Source organism: Sarcophilus harrisii, chromosome 4 (assembly GCF_902635505.1).
Source record: "Sarcophilus harrisii chromosome 4, mSarHar1.11, whole genome shotgun sequence".
NCBI classification, from domain to species: Eukaryota; Metazoa; Chordata; class Mammalia; order Dasyuromorphia; family Dasyuridae; genus Sarcophilus; species Sarcophilus harrisii.
In genome coordinates this window covers 171,723,446-171,743,679 of record NC_045429.1, presented here as the reverse complement: position 1 = coordinate 171,743,679, position 20,234 = coordinate 171,723,446, and the positions used below count along the sequence as shown (strand labels likewise).

The 20,234-nt window shown below is 32.2% G+C and overlaps 1 protein-coding gene across 2 annotated transcripts in view; it reads left to right on the top strand.

The window, feature by feature from the left end:
• Positions 1-19,664, top strand: part of TRMT11 (tRNA methyltransferase 11 homolog) — a 63,122-nt gene extending 43,458 nt beyond the window's left edge. The window contains exons 12-14 of one of the 2 annotated variants that reach the window (XR_004233618.1): positions 1,422-1,542; positions 9,837-9,975; positions 19,064-19,151. Coding sequence is in view for 1 of the 2 variants with exons in the window: in XM_031964311.1 (XP_031820171.1) it covers positions 1,422-1,542; positions 19,064-19,195 (253 nt within the window). In the remaining variant the exon portion in view is untranslated. Of the gene's footprint in view, positions 1-1,421; positions 1,543-9,836; positions 9,976-19,063 lie in introns of both variants that reach the window. The other variant, XM_031964311.1, reaches the window with a different exon arrangement.
• The last annotated feature ends 570 nt before the right edge of the window (positions 19,665-20,234 follow it).

Below are 20,234 nucleotides of genomic sequence, written 5' to 3'. Positions count from 1 at the left end.
TAATTATGATTGAAATTCTGTTTAGAATCATTATACTAGCTTTAATTGTATTAATTACTTATAGTATTTCAAAGATGGAAAAGGATGTATATTGGATATTTTTGTTTGCAGGCTTCTTAGTTTAATAATTTTTGATAGGGTATCCCTTATCAAATAGTTATGTAAAACTAAAGACCCGCTTCTTCATTGTCTTCTTTTCCCTCCCTCTTTTTATATTCACTTGGTATTTTCAATGACCCAATTGCACTTATCCTTTCCACTCTCTTTGTGACTTTAAAGCTATTTTATTGAAGATTTTTTTCCTCATAGCTATCATTGCTCCCTCCCCCCCAATCTACCACTTTCTTTCCCACTTAGTGAAAATCCACTTTAGAACAAATATGTACAGCAATGTAACACAAATCAAGATAATGGCTATATCTGATATGTAAAATCTTAATTGATCCTGTATCTCCAATCCTTTACCTAAACCACTTATTTATTGAGAGATATAATTTTAATAATTTTTGAAGGATACATTAGCTTTCCTGTAAACATTATCTAAAGGTGACTAATTTGGAATTAGGTAGTCTATGTTATCTCTAAATGTCATTTAACAGGGGAAGAAATAGATTTTAGGGAAGTTTAGAATAATTAATTTTGGAAATTTAAGTAGTTTAAATTTTATATATAAGTACAGTTTAATTAAAATACCTGGGAACATTCTTTTTTATTTAGATGAACATGATATCTTAGTACTATTCTTTGTATATATTGTATCATTGAGTCCTGATTTAAAGTTTTAAAATAAGAATGTATAGAGTGACTTAACATTTTGTGAAGCCAAAGGTTCATATAAGAAAGTATTAGAGAATGTTAGAACTGGAAAGGATTTTAGCCATTATTGAGTTTAACTTGCTTTTATTTTATGGAGAGATCTTTTAAGCAAATTATTCAAGTTTTTCCCTGTTAGTGTAACAATGGGGTCAAAACATCAATCTTCTGTCTCATGAGCTAATTTCTTTTAAGAACTGACTGAATATTATTATTAAGAGGCTGATTATACTTTGCTCATTAGCTCAACTGAAAAAATTTAAAGACATTTTTCCATTTTGGGTAAGTTGTAATGAAAAAGTTACTACTTACAGATTATTTAATGGATGTTTTATAGTACCTGTATAAAAAAAGCTGTTTTCTTTATGTACCTCAAACAAGTTTTTATTTGTTTATATTTTGTATTATTATTAATATTACTATTTTAAATAAATGTGTATACTTTTGTCATGAATTTTTAAAGCAATTAGCACATGCTATTTTAGGGAAGTCAGGTAGTATAGACTAAGGTGGAAGTGTGTAAAATTAAGTAAAGTTGAATAATCCCCATTTTTCAGTTTGGGACACATATATTCCTAAGTTTATTTCAGTGGGTTTATTTTTTCCAGATACATGGAAGAGATAGTACCACGACACCCATGCCTGAAACTCATTAGCAACTGTGAGCAGAGACTTTCCAGTCATACAGCAAGGCGTTTGATAACAATGGAAAAGGTGAAAGACTTTGAGGTAAAATGGTCTAATTTTTTTTTTTTTTTTTTTAAGAAATATAGTTTTTTAAAAAAAATCTTATTGTTGACTTTGTTTTTCAGATCAGAGTCATCTTTTTAAAAATACATTCTTCCCAAAACAAAGAAAGACATTTAAGAAAAATCTGCTGATATTAGCCATTGTTTCTGATAGTGCATAATAAATTCCATGTCTCTAGTCTCTGATCTTTAATAAAAGGAGGGAAGAGTATTTCATTAGACTCTCAGGTGTAAGAGTGGCCATTATAATTAATTTGAATTCAGTGTTGTTTTTATTTTATTTTGTTTATTATTTTAGTCAGTGTATTGTTCTCTTGTTTCTCCTTACTTTGTTCTGTATGAGTTTGTTTAAGCTCTGAATTCCTTATATTAGTCATCTTGTGTTGCAGTCATATTCCATTATATTCCTATTTCACAGTTTATTCAGCTGTTTTCCAATGGATAGGTACTTTTATAGTTTCTGGTCTTTTGCTACAACCAAAAAATGCTGCTATAATGATTTTGGTGTATATGATACCTTTTCTTCAGTTTTGGTCTCCTTAAAGATTTCAGTAGTAAAACCATTGGATGAGAAAAGTATTAATCATTTAGTCATTTTTCTTACCTATTTACAAATTGTTTTTCTGAAAGGCTGAAGCATTTCAGCCTTATTAGCAAGAATATTGACCTATTTACCTGTCCATAGCCCTTTCAACATTGATTTGTTGTTGATTAGTCGTTTTTAGTCATATTGGACTCTTTGTGACTCCTTTTGAGATTTGGCAGAGATGGTAGTGTGGTTTGCCATTTCCATCTCCGGCTCATTTTTATAGATGAGGAAACTATGACAAACAGGCTTAAGTGACTTTCCCAGGGAGGCTAGATTTGAACTCAGGAAGATGAGTCTTCCTGACTCCAGGGATCTATCAGCTGTGCTTCCTAACTACCCTGTTCAACATTAACTATTTTTGTTTTTTGATGCTTGTGAGCTGAAACCTCGGAATTCTTTTAATTTCTCTTACTAATTATTTGGAACATCCTTTCGTATGATTTTTGATTATTTTAATTATTCTTTTTTGGAAACGTCATATATTTTGATTATTTAGCTATCATATTTTTTTAAAAGTATATATTTTAATTTTCCCATTAAGGCCATGATGTATGTATGTGCGGGGGTGTGTGTGTGTGTGTGTGTGTGCGCGTGCGCGCGCATGTGCATGAGTGGGTGGGTGTGAGCATATGTTTCCTGAGGCGTATTTAAAAGGAGAAAAATAATATATAATTTAGAAATAACAGAATGAAGATAAAGTAATATCTACATGTGTAAATATGCCAAGTGCCAGGTCTAGTAGAGCCTTTTTTTTTTTTTTTTTTTGAAAAACTACTTATTTTAATTCTGAATTTAACAAACAGTAAATATATTTCCATCTACTCAGTATGATAGTAAAAGAGGATTGTAAATGAAACTGTGAGTTTATACTGTGTAAGGCTTGTTTATCTTTTAAAATATATAATACATTCAGCATGTAACTTTCAAAGTTGTCCTGATTATCAATGTTTCTTTCTGGACTTTCTTCTTCTTCTTTTTTTTTTTTCTACTTATTTGAAAAAGACTTCATTGATTCTTTTTTCTTTCTTTTTTTTTGGGGGGGGAGGTTTCCAACTCTTATCCTCATAGTTGGGGTGGGGGAGAACTCTTTATAACATATATATATCTTTAAGCTAAACAAATTCTCACATTGGCCATTTCAGTGAGTATTTACTGAGCCCCCTACCATGTGTCCTAAAACTTGTCTTATTCTACGTGTTGAGTCTATCACCTCTATGATAGCTAGTTTTATTATTTCTCTAATAGTCATTGCACTGATCAGAGATTTTATATATTTCAAATGTTTTATTTTTCTTTGTGGTATTGTTTTCTATAAATTACTTTCCTTGTTCTACTGACTGCTTTGCATTAATTCATAGACATGCTTCCAGGTTTCTCTGAAACTGTCTCTTTAAAATTTTGTTATAGTGCAGTAGCATTCTGTTTCCTTCATATTCCTAACGTTTAGGCCTTTAAAATCTAGTTTTTTCCAAAAGTACATTCAGCTTAGTGGTTTCCCTTCTTTCTTAAATCAATGCTTGGTTCTTGCAATTAATTTTGCTTATACTTATTTGATTCCAGTGTTAACCTATAGACTTATTTCCCTGCCCCTTTTTTCCCTTTCCTATCCCAAGTTGAGTCTGCTTAAATTATTATTAATTTTCTTTCTGTCTGCCCATCTAGCTATCTAGCTATCTTCTAGTTCACATTATGAAGTTATCTGAATCTTTCTTCTCCTACTCACCCTTGAGTCAGTCTCTCTTAATCTGAATAACACTCATTTGTGGTATCCTTTCTCAAGAACTGTTAATTTACTTTTGCTCCCTCCTTAATTCTTTAACCCTTTTGGGCTATCATGAAACCTATTTTTTTCATTAATTGACACACACATGTATGTTTTGTTCATTCTATTTAATTCATTCTAGAAAGGGCTTTTTAACAAGGTTGTTTTCTTATGTATCAGTCGTCTCTTAATGATCATGGATCAGTCTACTCTTCCTTTCTCTATCTTTTTTGTTGGTTTACTTGATTTTTTGAAGGGTCTTGATGAACCCCATGTCTTTAAAATTTTAATTGATGAAAGGAACTCTGTAATGTAGTGGGAGATATTCTGTTTCCTGAGTCTCGAGCCTCACCCTACTCTATGACTGTGTTCAAAGGTTGCCCATCCTACCAGATGACTTTCAACTCATTTTTTGAGACATGGGGAAAAAAAAAATCCCACACTTACTGATTTCATTATTTTTTCTGCATCACATTTTTTTTTTCCTCTCAAAATATTGTTTGGTTTGAACACTCATTTTGTTAGCTGTATTTGGCTTCAAGTGACTTTTAATTTTAAAAGTTAATATTTGCTTTCATTGAGTATATTCAGAAGGATGTAATGCTGTCTCTGAAGGCAATTCAAATCAAGTAATTCCTCCTAGAGTATTTTGAGCAATGGTAGCATCATTGTAATAAGCAAATAATCTTCTCTGACTATTATGTTGAATTATGTTACATTCATTTAGATGCATACATTTGAAATGTTTGATTATTTTTTTAACTATATAATTTGTATAAATGACATATAGTGCTTCAGGGAGAAGCCGAGGTGTAATCTTACCATCAGGATTGTGCTGGAAGTAAAACAAATCAAACGAAAGTTTTTTGTTGTTGTTATTTGAACAATATAAATTGTCCCTTAACTCTGGACGATGATGGCTATTTGAAACATGTTCCAAAGAAATAGAAAATGAAACATAATTTATTGGACTTTTTCAAACTTAGTTGATCATCACAATAAGCCCATAATTTCTATTTTTATGACAGAAATAAGATCTGTTGTGGACCTTTTACCTTTTTTCCCCTTCTGGAACTTAATTTATTTCCAGTGTATTTCATTCTTTTTCTAAAGGAATCTCCCTCTAGGCAAATTCATTTGGGATTAGAAAGAAAAGGTGGAGATAAAGCTGAGGTAGCTTTTAAATTATTATTTTAAACCACATACTAAAGATGGAAAGGGAAACTTTCCAGGATACTGTATAGGCATTAACGTTAATGTTAATAATTGGCTAGCTGCCTCATGCCATTTTATCAAGGAGCATCCTATAGCTGTCCCCCTGTAACATGATCTTTGCTTTCTAAGAAGTGAATTTCCCATTTTCATTATTGCCTCATTTGGAGTTGTCTACAATTAATTATGAACATTCTTTAGTTTGTTATGTTAAGTAATAGTGTTTAGTTGGAAATAAATTGCTTTATTTTTACCTTCACATTATAAAGAGGAATGTATGTAACTGTTGTTAAGGTCCTAGTCCTTTATAATGCAAGAGATGACATAAAACTGTCAAACAGTTCTCATTTCTCTAACAAATTGCCTTTGTGCTTGTCCAGCACTATTGACTTTGGCTCCAGAATGTCATTAATTATAAATTTTTATACTTTTGTGTATTTTCTCTCCATTTCTGGGTTGTGATATGTTAGACACATTTAACATCGATACAACTTGGGTCTATTTGTTATGTTGATATAAATTGTTCTTTTTACCCTTTTGGAATTTCTGTTTTTAAATCTGAAAAGACTAACATTGAAATGGATGCTTAGTGAAAATGTGGATTACCAAAAATGTTTTTGTGGTATGCTATTGGATAGCCTATTTAAACTTGACCACTGGGTCTCAGTAGTTAAAAAGTATTTTCTTGATAACCCAGATGAACTTAATAAAGGTTCATTACAGAGCCAAAAATATCAAGCAATTTGTTCTTTGTCAGTGATGTGTGTTTTAATTATTAATTAATAATGTGTTATCTTCTCACGTCTTCTCCCCCTAAAGAGCTCCAAAGATAGTAACTACCAGAATGTTCTTGTAAGTGCCTTTGGGAATTATTGATCTAATTTCTGATTTTATTCTTTTCTTATATACTCATATGATTTTTTTAAAATGACATTAAAATTTTTCTAATCAGCAAGAATCTTTCTTCTCACCCTTCTACCTGAATCCTCCTTTCCACAATTGAGAACAAAAGAAAAGCAAAACCCCTATTATAAACATGTGTAGTTCAGCAAAAGTATGTTTCCTCATTAGTCTTCTCGAATCCTAATTAGTCATTATACTGAAGAGACTTATTAGTTCTTTCAGAGTTGTTTATTTTTACTATTTTCCTGTTATTGTATATACTTTTATTCTAAATTATACATTTTTTCCAGTATAGTTACCTTACTCCTCTGTAGATTATGAACTGTTTATAGGCAAGAACCAATAGCAGTTGAAGTTCAAAAATCCAAGTTTAATATTAAGTTATATTATTATGATTATTATTATATTATGTTTAATAATTAATATTATGATATTATTATGATTAAATCACTTAGTCCCTGAACCTTGGGTTCCTTATTTAGAAAATGCTTTGTCATAGAGAAAACACTTTTTAAAACATAAAACTTAAGATGCTATATAAGTATCTTTGTTTTAGGACAGTATGAAATTCATAGTTAACTCTTAATGGATATTAAGGAATTTTGTTCTCTTAAGCTTATACAGTCTCAGATTACTTATGTTTTTGCTTTTGTTTTTGAATAACCATTGTCCTTATTGCATTTTGTGATGATGATCAGTTAGTACTTTACTTTCTTTATGTAAAATAGTCTTCACCAGGTACAATAAAATGAGAGAAATGGTAAAACCTCACAAGTTTTGTGCAGCACAAATCAAAATACTAGTCTCAGTTTTATTTCTAGTAAATTTTTTAAAATGGCTTGGATGCAAACTTCTATTCTGTGTAGTATGCTAATTCTTATTTTGAAATGTTCTGTTCATTAAAAGCTTAATTCAGCATGAATCTATTTCTTTAAAATTATTTAAATGTTTGTACTTGTTATAAATATTTTTAATTGTAATCCAGAAAAACCTATATGTATTGTACAAGATGTGATTATTCTCATAGATAGTTTAGTATGCTAATTCAAAGGCCCTAATGAAGAAAATGCTGTGGACATAGGGACAAGGCAAAAATTGTTTGTTTCTCTTGTTTTGGATTTATTGGGAAGAAGACTCTTGTAAATGGAAAGAGTGATGAGAAGATTGTAATAAATCAGAGTGGAATGTGGCCAAAGATTAGGGATTTTGCTGTTGAGAAAAGGATCCTATTTTAAAACTGTGGAGAAAGAAATGTCCAGATTGTAACAATTATTTAGACATGGGAGAGAAGAGAGGAATCAAGGATGACCTTGAGGTCACTTGTTTGCAAGATGGTGGTAACCCTAGAGACAGAGATGACTTAAGAATATCCTGGAGGGAAATAAATTAAACCTTATGATGATGAGTTTAGATATTAAATATTACATATAAGAGGGGTGTACAATTTCCTTGGGAAATATTTGCCTAGGAGAAATATATTTGTGTACATATACATGATATATGTCATACAACGGGATATAGATGAATATAGTTTATATTTCTTTACATTGAGTTATAAACTCTGATTCCTGTTCAACCCAAGGACAAATATGACAACTATTATTGTTTTCCTACTGGTTAGTTTGTTTTTCCCTTGCGTTACTGTTACTTAGATACTGCTATGTGTGGCATAATTTGGTTATTATTCAATCTTATTTACAGTATCATTCATTTCTCTGAAGAGAAATAAAAGGGTTGATCATTATGAATAATATTTTCTTTCACTTAGAGTCTTTAGAAAATTCTTCATGTATCAGTGATGGTAGAACCTTAGGTATAAATCTGTCTCACAGTATGATAAAATAGAAATGCAAGTGAGTTTTGAACAAGGAAAATGGAAGAACTATACATAGTATCATGATTGTACATATGCAGGTGAGTTTCAATTCTATTTAATAACCAGAACTCTTTACATTGTTTCATTACTTGAATAATGTTTTCTTCATGTTATAGCATTTTCTCTTGTTCTTTATTCAATATTTAATTTAGAATAGTCTTCCTAGCATTTTTCTTAGATCAAATATGGATTATCATACTATTCTCATACAAAATTCTCAACCATTAAAATCCATCATAATTCTAATTTTTATTCCTAAAGCTTTGTTTCTATTGGTATGTATAGGCATTTTCTAAAATTCATATGGGTATCAATATTTCCAATTTTTAAAAATCTGTTAGTATATCTGACCTAAAATATATAGACTTTTTTTTTTTTAAATTATTGGTTTGAAATGAAGATAAGCAACTTGGTTTTCTTGGATTATAACTAAACTTTAGTCATAGTAAGTATATTAAATTGTCAATAAACTCTTGCCTGGTTCTATTTTATGCTTCAAGTTTAATAATAAAGCTATAAATGTTTGAGTAGGGTGCCCCTATGGTACACTAAGGACTACAGAGTCTTTTGTTAGAAATCTGTTGTCTTATTCTGAATTTCTTCAGAAAGTCATCCTAATGTAATGAAAAGGGTGGAGAGGTCCAGGTTTGAATCCTGCTCCTAATACTTACTAGTTTATGTAAGTTCCAGAATTCTACATGGTCTCAATTCCTTGATCAATAAAATTGAGATAATACCTGAAGCACCTGAAGTTCATTGCGAATGAACCTTAAACTATAGAACTCTGAGCTATCATTTTTATAATTGATTCTTATATTTGATGCTGAGTTCTGGGCATTAAAAATTTTAATATGTTATAGGAATTATTATTTATGGTTTAGAATTCTAGAACTGAGAATGTTAAATAAATTCCTTAAAAGATATAGGTAAAAGTAAGAATAATTAAAAAATGAACTTTTGAAAAGAATAAATTTGCAAATATATAAACATTAGACTTACTGAATAAAGATTTCCAACCTCACCTTGTGACATTCAGGTTCTCATTAAGATTAATGTTGGGAGTTTCTATTTACCAGTATTGGGTGCCAGACTTTTGACCTGCTTGTCCTTGGTTTGGAAATTGCTTAGTGCTGTTTATAGTTGTATAACTTCAGCACAAGTGGTTTCTATAGCTACTGTCCAGTACCAGATGTCGAACAGTGGGAAGCTTTGATAAGGGTAGCAGGATTTTTAAACAAAAGCCGGACATGGGTAATTACCCTGAAGCTGAACTGAGGCCCACCAAATTCAGCAATATCATTTACATTTCATTTTTATATTAATTTAAAAACAAAAAATTACCTGCTGCTTTTCTCAACTCTTCTTCCTCATCTTTTGCCTCTTGTTTCTTTTATTTTAATATTTCTTTAATAATATATCACATACCTCTAGTCTCCACTGTAACTAAGGAGTCTTAATGTTAGTTGACAAAAATAGATAAGTAGTACATTAGGTGGTTTTCACTTTGCTCTCAGCATCACTGGATTTTACTTATCATAAGATGCTTTATAAGCCATGCATTCAGAACTTTGCAATGAAAACTGCTGTTTTATATAAACTGCTGTCACTTAGGAAAATATAAATGATTTGAAATTAATGCCAATTATATGGAAGAAATCATTATCTCATTATCAAGGAGTGACAGTGAGTAAAGGAACAATTTTAACCTGACCTATAAATAAAATAAAAGTCATTTGGCTTGCTCTAGTATCATAGATTTATTTAGATTATCATCATTAAATCTTTGTCCATTTCCCAAATAATGCCTTTTTGGGACAAATCCCCTGTTCTTTACAAATAGTCATCTTATAGTTTGAAAAGTGTCCTTAGGAATTGCCACTGATGTTATGATGTGGCAAAATTAACAAACATCCTTGTTTTTTGTTTTTGTAGTAGAGAACTTACCAGAAAGATGGGATTTTAACTTCAGTGAGGATCATGTTGGACGAATAGCTAATTACATAAAGCAAACTAAATAGGTGCAAGTCACCTGCCATCTGGGAATTTTCAGTATTTAACAACTGAATGTTAAGTAAGTATATTTCGTTCTCAGATCATGAGTTGATTCTTAAAATAGAGACAGTTCCTTCATGGAATTTATAGTTTGATAAAAGAGTAATTACCAAAGCAGTTTATGCATTGGCTAAATTAGATGATACTGTTAAAGAAATTGCAACTTTAACCAACAATCACTTATCAAGTGCCTATGTTATATTCTGCTAAACACAGAGAAATACAGTAGTGAAACAGTATATAGTTTTACTTCGAGGTATTTATTATCTAGTAGAAATGTATTAAGACAAATATAAAGGTCATTGTCATGTTGAATAAGTGTCTAAGAAATGTATGAGAGGTCTGAATAGAATGGATTTATAAGAGATTTGAGGCGGGGGAGATTACTTATAGATAGGTTGAATTAAAGAAGTCACTGTGGAGGAAGAATCACCTGGGCTGAGTTTTGAAAGAGTTTTGAAAGAACTTTGAAAGAAGTGTGTATGTGTGTGTGTGTCTTTTAAAGTTATTGAGACAAGAAAGTTCTGAATGAGTTTGAAGAATAATGAGTATTTTGGCTAGAATATGGAATCTGTGACTAGGATTAATCTGTGATAAGGTACAGGTAAATTGTAATCCAACTGGAGTAGCTTAAATGGCAGGACAAATTAGTAGACAGTAGATATCCATTAAAATTATTATTTTTTTAGGTATGGGAATGATATGTTAAATGTTTGTATTATGAATATTACTCTGGTGGTGGTTAGAAGAATTGAATGAAGAAAGAAAAGGCCGGTGTTTGCACTGGAAAGCTGACCCAGTAGTTCAGTTTATAAGTAATATGGACTTTAACTTTGTCTGCCTAAAAGAGGCATTATTACTCTTTTAGTTACCTAGATTCACAAATAGATATTGTTCTTGACATCTTATTTTCTCACCTGCCCTCTGTGAAATCAGTGGTTATTGCCATAAATTTTTTCTTGCTAAAAATATGTATATAACAAGGTCCTCCCACCCCTTTTTGTACCTACTTTCTCACTTCACTTACTCTCTTTTTACTGCTAAGTATAACTTCTACTTATGCCTTGGCACCTTTCTCCTTACCCCACTCCCAGTCCCCTCTAGGACCTTGCTTCATTAATCATCCTCTATCTCAATCATTTTCAGTCTCTGATGGCTCCTCTGTCCCTGATTACAGAAATATTCAGCTCACTTCATCTCACAAGAACACTTTCTTTGACCTGGTAACATTTAAGACTATTGCTTTTCTTCTCCATTGGCTAATTTTTTTGAATATGATGTGGAAATAAAAGACAAATAAAAGGATTCATTATGGTACTGTGACTTATTATGGAAATACATAGTATTTGAGAATAGGAATGGAAAAGCTCTTGGCTAAAGATAACATTTAAGGGTTTAGAATATAACACTGTTGAAATGGCCTATTTTCAGTTTAAGACTTGGTAGGTAGGGAAGTAATTTGAATTAGGCCCTAGATAGCTTGCTTATCACATTTGTGATTTCATAAAACTAGAAGGAATAGCTAGAATGTTAAATGACAAAATCAGGATCCAAAAAACTATTAATAGGGCAGAGTAATGGGCCAAATCAGGGAAGGTGGGATTTAATAGAAATAGATGCAAAGTGTTATACTTTAGTTCAAAAAATTAACTCTGCATGTATAGGGTGGGAGAAGTATAAATAGGTAATGATTCCTGCAAAAAGAAATTAGGGGAAGAAGAAGACTAATGAACTATAGCTTCAATATATGAGTTAACAGAGATATATAGCAATGCCCAAAGTTCTATAAGTAGTCTTTGAGAGGCATAGTGTGTAGGAAAAGGAATGGAATTATTCCACTATGATTAAGCTACACCTGGAGGATTATATTCAGTTCCAGGTACCACATGTTAGAAAGGACATAAGCTTGATTGTGATTAAGATGGTAAGAGTACTGGAATCCACACCATAGCATTGATACCTGGGATCTGGGAATTTTTTTTTTCCAAAGTATTTTGATAATTGGTTTCCTTTGTCATCCCAAGTATTTTATATATTTAAAAACATTATTCTGAGGAGTCCTTAGACTTCACCAGATTTCCAAAAGGTCCCTTATATAAAATAGAAAAAGAATTGCTGTAAGAAGTTTGGTTGTAGGAAATGGGGATGTCTAGCTTTGGAGAAAAGAAGCAATGTGAGTAGAAGGGAAACAAGATAATAAGTCTGAAAATATTTAAGGACTGTCATATGAAACAGGGATTGTTTTTTGGCCCTAGATTACAGAAGCAGAAGCAAGGGATTAAAGCTGTTATGGCAAATTTTAGGCTTGTTATAAGGGAGAAATTTCCTAGCAGTGATTGCTATCTATAATGGAATTTATTACCTCAGTAGTCAGTGTATTTCCTGCCATATTTCCAGGCAGAGGCTGGATTGTCTGTGATGAGGCATAAGGAATTCAGGCAGATGTAGGTTGGACCAGAGGATTTCTCAGTTATCTTCTAACTTTTAGTTTCTTGATGCCAAAATGTTGGTTGTAGCCTGAGAAAACAGAGGGATTAAAAGATAGTGGTCATGTTGAGAATGATGAGATGGCTTAGAATGATGATGTGGGACAAGTATAAAGAGAAGAGATTATAGTTTTAGAGGGAATTTTTGGAATTGAAGTTCTTAAAGGTAGAACTTTTCCAAGTAATGGTGACTTATAAAGCATGACCACCCAATTAAATGTGTGGCTGAAATAAAAATTGTAGGGGCTTCCCAAGAGAAGAATTACTGATTGATGGTATGGCAGGACAAGAATACAAAATAACAGAGAATCAGGAGGGTTGTTGACCCACTGTAAGATCCTCAGCAAAAAGTCAGGTTTAATTTATTTCAGAGAGGTTTCAAAGTGAAGAGAGGAGTCTATATTTAATTGGAACTTCTAAGGAACCCAACAGAAGTAAAGTCAAAAAAACAAGTAATAGGAAAAGTTGGAGCTGAGTTAGATAGGAATGAGTTTATGTGGGGACTAAGATTTATAAAACTATTGTATATTCTTCACAGTACCTAGGTTCTCACACATAGTATATATACTCGCTTGCTGCTTGATTAATTAAATAATGCCATTTGTTTACAAAGAAGGGTTTAGAGAGCGTAGGGGATGAAAATATGTCCCTCTCCTTTCTCCTTCATCCTTCCTCCTCCCTTCTCCCTTTTCTCCTCCTCCTCCTCCTTTTCCGTTTCCATCTCCTCCTTTTTCTCCTTCTCCTCCAGTTAAGGGTCTTGTCTAGGATCACATAGCTAGAAATATCATGTATTTGAGGCCAGATTTGAACTCATGTCCTCCCTAACTCCAGGAGTACTGTATCCACTACAACCTAGCTGCCCTGAGGTTTCTTTTTATTTGACATTTATGAACTTTAATGTCAATGTTTATTATGTCATGCAATGCCTTTGGGAATTGAGATCAGTTGTTTTTAATGCTTTTTATCCTTTATTTTGGACATCCCATTTTATTCTCCAGTGGATAGTTAGGCATATAAACAGTTAAGGGTTTATTTGTATATAAGGTCCATTCTTTGCTCTTGTTTTAAAGTGAAGTTTTTAGTTCTTGGTTGGTCACAGATGGAGATAGAATGTGAAATCTCTTCCAACTAACTATATTTAAATTAATAATTAATCTATGTTTGAGAAATAAACTGATATGAATAAATGACTAGCCTTTCCAATGGAGAAAAGATTGTTTGGATCATCTTTATGATGGATAAGCTATTCAACAGTGAGATATCCAAGAGCTCCTGACCTTTAGCACTTAGGTCCCAGGATATGTGGTCAATTCTGGTTTAAACTGTTTGTGTAACCTGTGGAATAAAGGAACATCAAGAAGGATTCTCTGATCTTAGTCAGCAGAGGGCAGTGGTACACAGAAAAGTATTGAAAGTCCATTTCTGCTTTGGGGATCATGCTTCATTTCTTTATATGGATTATGTTTAGAATTAGCAGTATTGATGGTACAGGAAATTGACTTTGTGGTGACATTGTGTTAACATGATGTTGTCTAAAAGTTTAGGTCTGAGATTTTTTTGCTATTTAGTAGATTTTAAATCTTATATTGTTTTGAAAGTCCCACCAGCCTTTTGTTTAGAAAAAGTACCAATATGCTCATAGGCTTTAGAGTTAGGTACTTTAGAGATCATCTTATAGTCCAACACTGTTACTTTACAGATGAACAACCTGAGACCCAGACGATTTACCTAAGGTCACATGAGTCAGACTCAAAGTCTAGTGCTCTTTACAGGACTCCATTTTGTATAAATTTGAATTGAATATTATTCAGTTTTTATAGACTCTAAACTTGCTTATTTCGTATGATATGTAAAATTGCAATTTTCAAGGTTAAGATATCTTTATCATCATTATAGAGAAATTATGGTGAGCATTTTTCTTAGCTATAGTCTGATTTGCCACTTTTGTTCATAACTTTGGGATTATATGGATTTTTCCCTTTCTCTTACTCATACCCAGTCAGATACCAACTCTTGCTGATTTATCTATAACACATTAATCTTCTTTTCTTTATTCCCACTGTTCTATCCTAGTATAAAAACTCTCATTACCACATGTTTTGACAATCTCACTTGGTTTCAACTGATTTTCTTACCCCTCCTGCTCACACTCTCCTTCCCTCTTCCCAGGCTTTCTTATGCAAATTTTCTTTTGCCAGAAACTTTTCGTATTCAATATTTCATTATGTCATGCTTCCATTCAAAAATCTTCAGGGGCTTTGTCTTCCAATGAGCAGTTTCCTTTTTCTTTTTTTTTTTTTTTGGCCTGGCATTATAAGCCCTCTACAATCAGAACCAGTCTACCTTTACAAATTTGGTCCATATTGTTTCCCTCCAGGTATATTCTTGCCAAACTTCATTACTCTTTGTCCCATGAATATATACTATATTTCACTGCTTCCTTGCATTTCATCATGCTATTTCCTGTGCCTTTCACTATCTCTCTCTACCTGTTGAATTCCTACTCATACTGTGAAGTTTAATTCAGACGTTGGCTCCTCTAAGAATGACCCAATGAACCCCCCCTACCAATCATATAGCATTTTATCTTATGCTTCTCTAATGCATTTATCATGTAACATGTATGATAGTTATCTATTTGTGTCTTATTTCTTTTCCCTCCCCCGTGTCAGTTTTTTGTTTTTGTTTTTCAGGACATGGTGTGATTAATTTCAGGAATTAACAGTTTGGAAACTCTTTCCACTAATACAAGTTAGTATTTAGTCTGCAGTTGTGGGTACATAGAGTATTCAGGACATTAATCCAAGTCTTTTTGCATTCATCCATTATGCCATGTTGCTTCTCTGTTCTGAGACCAGAGCTTAGTTCAAGAAATTGTTTTTCTCACTATTTAGCTTCCCTCTATTCATATAGAACTTAAAGGATACAGGTGTGAAACAATAAACCAGGGCAGATGTAATCTTTTCTCATCCCTTCCTTTCTTAGTCGCCTTTAGTTTTCTGGTTATCTTTATTTTTCCTCCACTTTTTTTTTTTCACTGAAAATTGGTGATCTGAAAGAAAAAGAAGCTGCTACTTTGAATGAAGACTTTTTAATATTGAGATACTATCAGAGTTTAGGCTTGTAGGCAGTTTCATGAATATTAAAGAAGTCAGAGAAGCAGGATACTGAGTCCCAGCAAAAAGCAATCCTGAGTCTAGGATAAAGAAATAGGGTGAAGGTCCTCTTCTTTAAAGGAAACACTTTTGTCTTTGAGATGTTTAATTGATGAGAGTTGAAACAAAGCCACCAGAATCAGGAAGGACAGGGAATGTGAATTGAGAAGAGTCATTGCAAGTGCTGAAAGATATGTAGAGTTGAATATCAACATCTTAAGTGTTTACTCTGGCATTAACAAAAGATAAGAGCAGATAGAGAGGAGCAGAAGATTGAGAATTGAATTTATCTGAAGTGAGGCACTATAAATTCTTACTGTCATAAATAGTTCACTCTGTGTGTGTGTGTGTGTGTGTGTGTGTGTGTGTGTGTAGAGAGCTAGATCTGAAGTCAGGCGATTCGAGTTAACAAAACATTAGTTTTCTGATCTGGAGAATGGTTTGTTTCCCTCACAGGATTGTTGTTAGAAGGAAGAACACTGTAAGCCTTAAAGCATCATTTAAATGTTAGAGTTTATAAGTTATTCATGTAGGCTGGCATATAAATATAAATAAATAAATATATATCTATATATATAGATATATATACATGTACACACACACACATACATACATGTGACATATTGGGTTTTGTTTTTTTTTTATCTTTATCTTGTCCACAGCATCCTTCCACCCTTCTCCATCCTGTTAGTATAAAACAATATATTATATTGTAGTGTGTACATTTTAAGACAGTGTAAGGAGAATTTGGGTTACAAACTGTACATAGAAAGCAAATTATAGCATATAATTTTATGTTCCTTCATTTGACACAGTTTCAAAGTGTTACTTTTGTGTTTTCAGGTGCTTCCCTGTATCATCTTTAGCCACTGGTTCCTCTCATAGACATGATCCATGACATCTTAACCTTTCTTTACATTCACCTTATTTTAAAGACATTATTTCTTTTAATCCTTTTTTAGCCTTGAAGAATTTTGTTGTTGTTAAAACCCCTGTCCCTTAGATTTAGGTAGAAATTGTTCAATTTATATTCAATCAGTTTATTATGGTGATGTTGACTTAATAGAAATTCCTTCACTAGACTTTTCTTTGTTTTTTTTTTTTTATTCATATATACCAAATAAGATAAGCCTTTAATACTTTTCTTATTCATTAATTGTTTTTTAAGATAGTTGTCATTAGTCATATATGGAATGAAACATTCTCAAAGAACAAGACTACTCTCCATGAAGTTGGCTTGGGTGCAGTGAAGCTGGGAAATTTTTCCATTTCTTTAAGTACTGGGTCACTGACTGTAGTGGATAAAAAAATTGGATCAGTAACTCTTTCATTCATATTAGATCCTGGGGCTAAGTCACTTGAGAGGGAGATATTTTTTGGATTCCTTCCTTCTCTAATGGTCTTTGGAAAGTTGTAGCCTACCTGGTAGGTAAGAGAAGAAGCAAGACTTAGAGAGAACAGGAATTATCTTTTACTTTTCTTTGCAGCTTTCCAGCACTTAGCTACACAATAGATGCTTATATGTATTAGAAATATGCATTGATTGATTGTCAGCTGAAGTATGGCATCTTAGAGGACCATTATATAGGAGGCATTTTGGCATAGTAAGTGGATAGTGTTAGACTTGTAACCAAGAAGAGCTGGAGATATTTACTAGCTATATGATTCTAAGTCATTTAATTTTTCTTATGAACAAAATGGGAATAATATTTCCTAGGTCATAGGGTTCCTGTGAGGATCAAATGAGATCATATATCTAACGCTCTTTGCAAAACATAAAATACTAAATAAATGTTAATTGTTATTAATAGTATCTTAGTGCATATCTCCACATTTTTATATCTGACAAATATTTACAACCACAGAGTATATGGTTGGCATGCGTACTTTTATACATACTAGTTTTACTACCCTGAAAAAATCATTTAACTTCTCACTGTTTTAGGCAACTTTGTAAGATTATAAATTTCAGAAAAGATACCAACCTTCTTTGACAGGGGGAATGTTCTTATCAGGGAATTTCCAAAACCAGTGAAATCAGAGGTCCACAGATTCTTGTCCATATTATTGAATTTATGATCCAATTCTGCTTTCTACTTTTGAGGTGACCATGGAGGTCCCTTTGTCATACTTCTTATCCAGTCCCCTTTCCCTACCCCTCAGGCTTTCTATTTTGACAATAAGAGAAAAATAAGACAAAATATTTATAAACTGAGTGTCAACCAAGTGGCTAGGAACAAATTCACCTTTCTTGGATTATATGTTCTGAGAAGTTGTTGACATTTTGCTATTTTCATTATGCTTTTGTATTATTGACTAAATTGTTCACTGGTATTCTTTAGAAAATTTGATAAACTTCTAGAACACAGGTATGCTGTTACCTTGAAATTCAAGTAGTTGCCTGTTTGTGCTTAATGCAGTAGTATGGTTAAATATATATATGAAATATTTATTGTACAATTTGGATTACCTAGTTGTGACTAATCCAGTTCTTAGAAAACAATATAACAAATGAAATTTCATATTTGCTAAAGCTCCTGGGTATTTATAAACTAAAATGAAGCAGGACTAAGATGATAATTTCTCGTGAAATAAGCAGAGATATGAAAACATTCTGATAGCTGATATATTCCAGAGGCATTTATGGCTACCATTTTAATATTAAGGATTGAGAAGTTAGGTTTATCTTTTCTAGTTGATTTTATTTATATGAAAAATCCATAAATTCATTAGTAAATAGATTTTATTTAAGAATAAGTCTAGTTGAGAGATAGTTGAATTACTAACATTGTTCATTAGCAAGCATATCTTATTTTGAGCAGATAGGTGGCGCAGTGGATAGATCTAGGCCTGGAATCGGGAACACTCATTTTCCTGTTCAAATGTTACTTCAGACACTATAACTCTGTGTTCTAGGACAAACATTGCTTGCCTCAATTTCCTCATCTGTAAAATAAGGTGGAGAAGGAAATGGCAGATTATACCAGTATTTCTGCCCAGAAAAGCCCAAATGGGGTCGTGAAGGGTCAGATACAACTGAACAGTTAAACCATGACATATCTCATCCTGGCAAACCATTTCTCAGAAATCTAGTTTACTTAACTTTTTAAAAATAGCACTCACTGCAATGTATACCATCCGTTTTTATATCTGAATAATCCAAAAGTTTCATTTATTTGTTTGGATATTGCATAAATGTAGCTCTTTGTGACCATTCTTCTCTGGTTTCAACTTTTACTTTGCATCCCTAGTACCTGGCACATAATAGGTACTTAAAACTTGTCAATTGACTGATTTGTGCAGAGGCAATCCTCAAAGCACTGTTCTTTTATTCATATTCATGTTCTGAAAATACATTCTGCAATGAGAGAATAACAAAAAGATAATTTGCTTAATAGAGTTTTTGCTGCCATATAAACAGTTTAATGAACAATATTTTTTTTCCTCTCTCTTTCTTTTCCCCCAGGACCAGGATCAATATTCTCACCTATTGGATAATCAGTTTCCACCATACAAAGGTCTTAATTCATTTCGTGAAAAATATTTCAGTGGGGTAACAAAAAGAATTGCCAAGGAAGAAAAATCCAGCCAGGAGTGAGAAATAAGTTTACAACAGATGAACTAAGAATGAAAATTTGGGATTTGAAGAGAAAAGACATCTGGATATTCATGGATGATCCAGAGAACATGTACTGTTTTAAAGTTTTTTAAAAGAGAAAAACAAAATAAATACTACAAAGTAAATTAAGCAATTCTTTTGAAAGTGGGTTTGTTTATAGAAGATTTTTTTGTACGTGTCTTTTGCAAACCTTATTTAATTTATATTTGTATTTTCAAATATTAATGAAGATTGACTTTAAATTATATTTTTTTTACCATTAACTTGCAAAAACAAATAATACTATAGGTATTTTAGTAGTTGGTATCTGGGGTTCTCCTGTATATTTTAGGACCTGTTGAAAGTGATCAAGAATTATTTCTTTAGTAGATTTGTCAAGCTGTTTAATTTTTATTTGTAACAAATATGCATCGCAACCAATAAAACTAAGACAGCTTCTTAAAAATTATGTAATATTCAGTGTTTTTGTTATTTTCTTGGTGAATCTTTCTTATTTTCATATTATTATCACTTGGTAATAATAATAAAAGCCCTAGGACCTGTAAACTGAAAAAAACTTCTCAAATTGTCTGAAGCCTGTTCACATCTGAAGCTCATCTGTACCTTGGATTTGCTCTCACATTCCTAAACCTTGACTTTTGGTAAAGACAACTGCCCACAATTTTTGGTTCAGCAACTGATAGTTAAAGCACAGTAACAACAACAACAACAAAAAAAGCCATAATAGTCCCTTAATGGTATTAAGTCTAATCAGTGCTCTTTGAAATCAAAGCTTTATTTTTCTTGAAGGGAAAACTTTGCTGAATCCACATTGTGTCATGAAAATATCTCATTGGGAAACCACTAACCCCATTAATTCAGGATGTTAATGGCTTTCCTTGCCTTTGGTGGTCAAATGTAACTCAGCAGGGTGGTGGTAAAGTGGAGTCTCTCATATCATCCAGAGGCTGCTGGATTTAAAAGGTTTTTTTTGTTGTTGTTTGTTTGTTTAATGTTACCTTTGGTAATTGTGGTCACA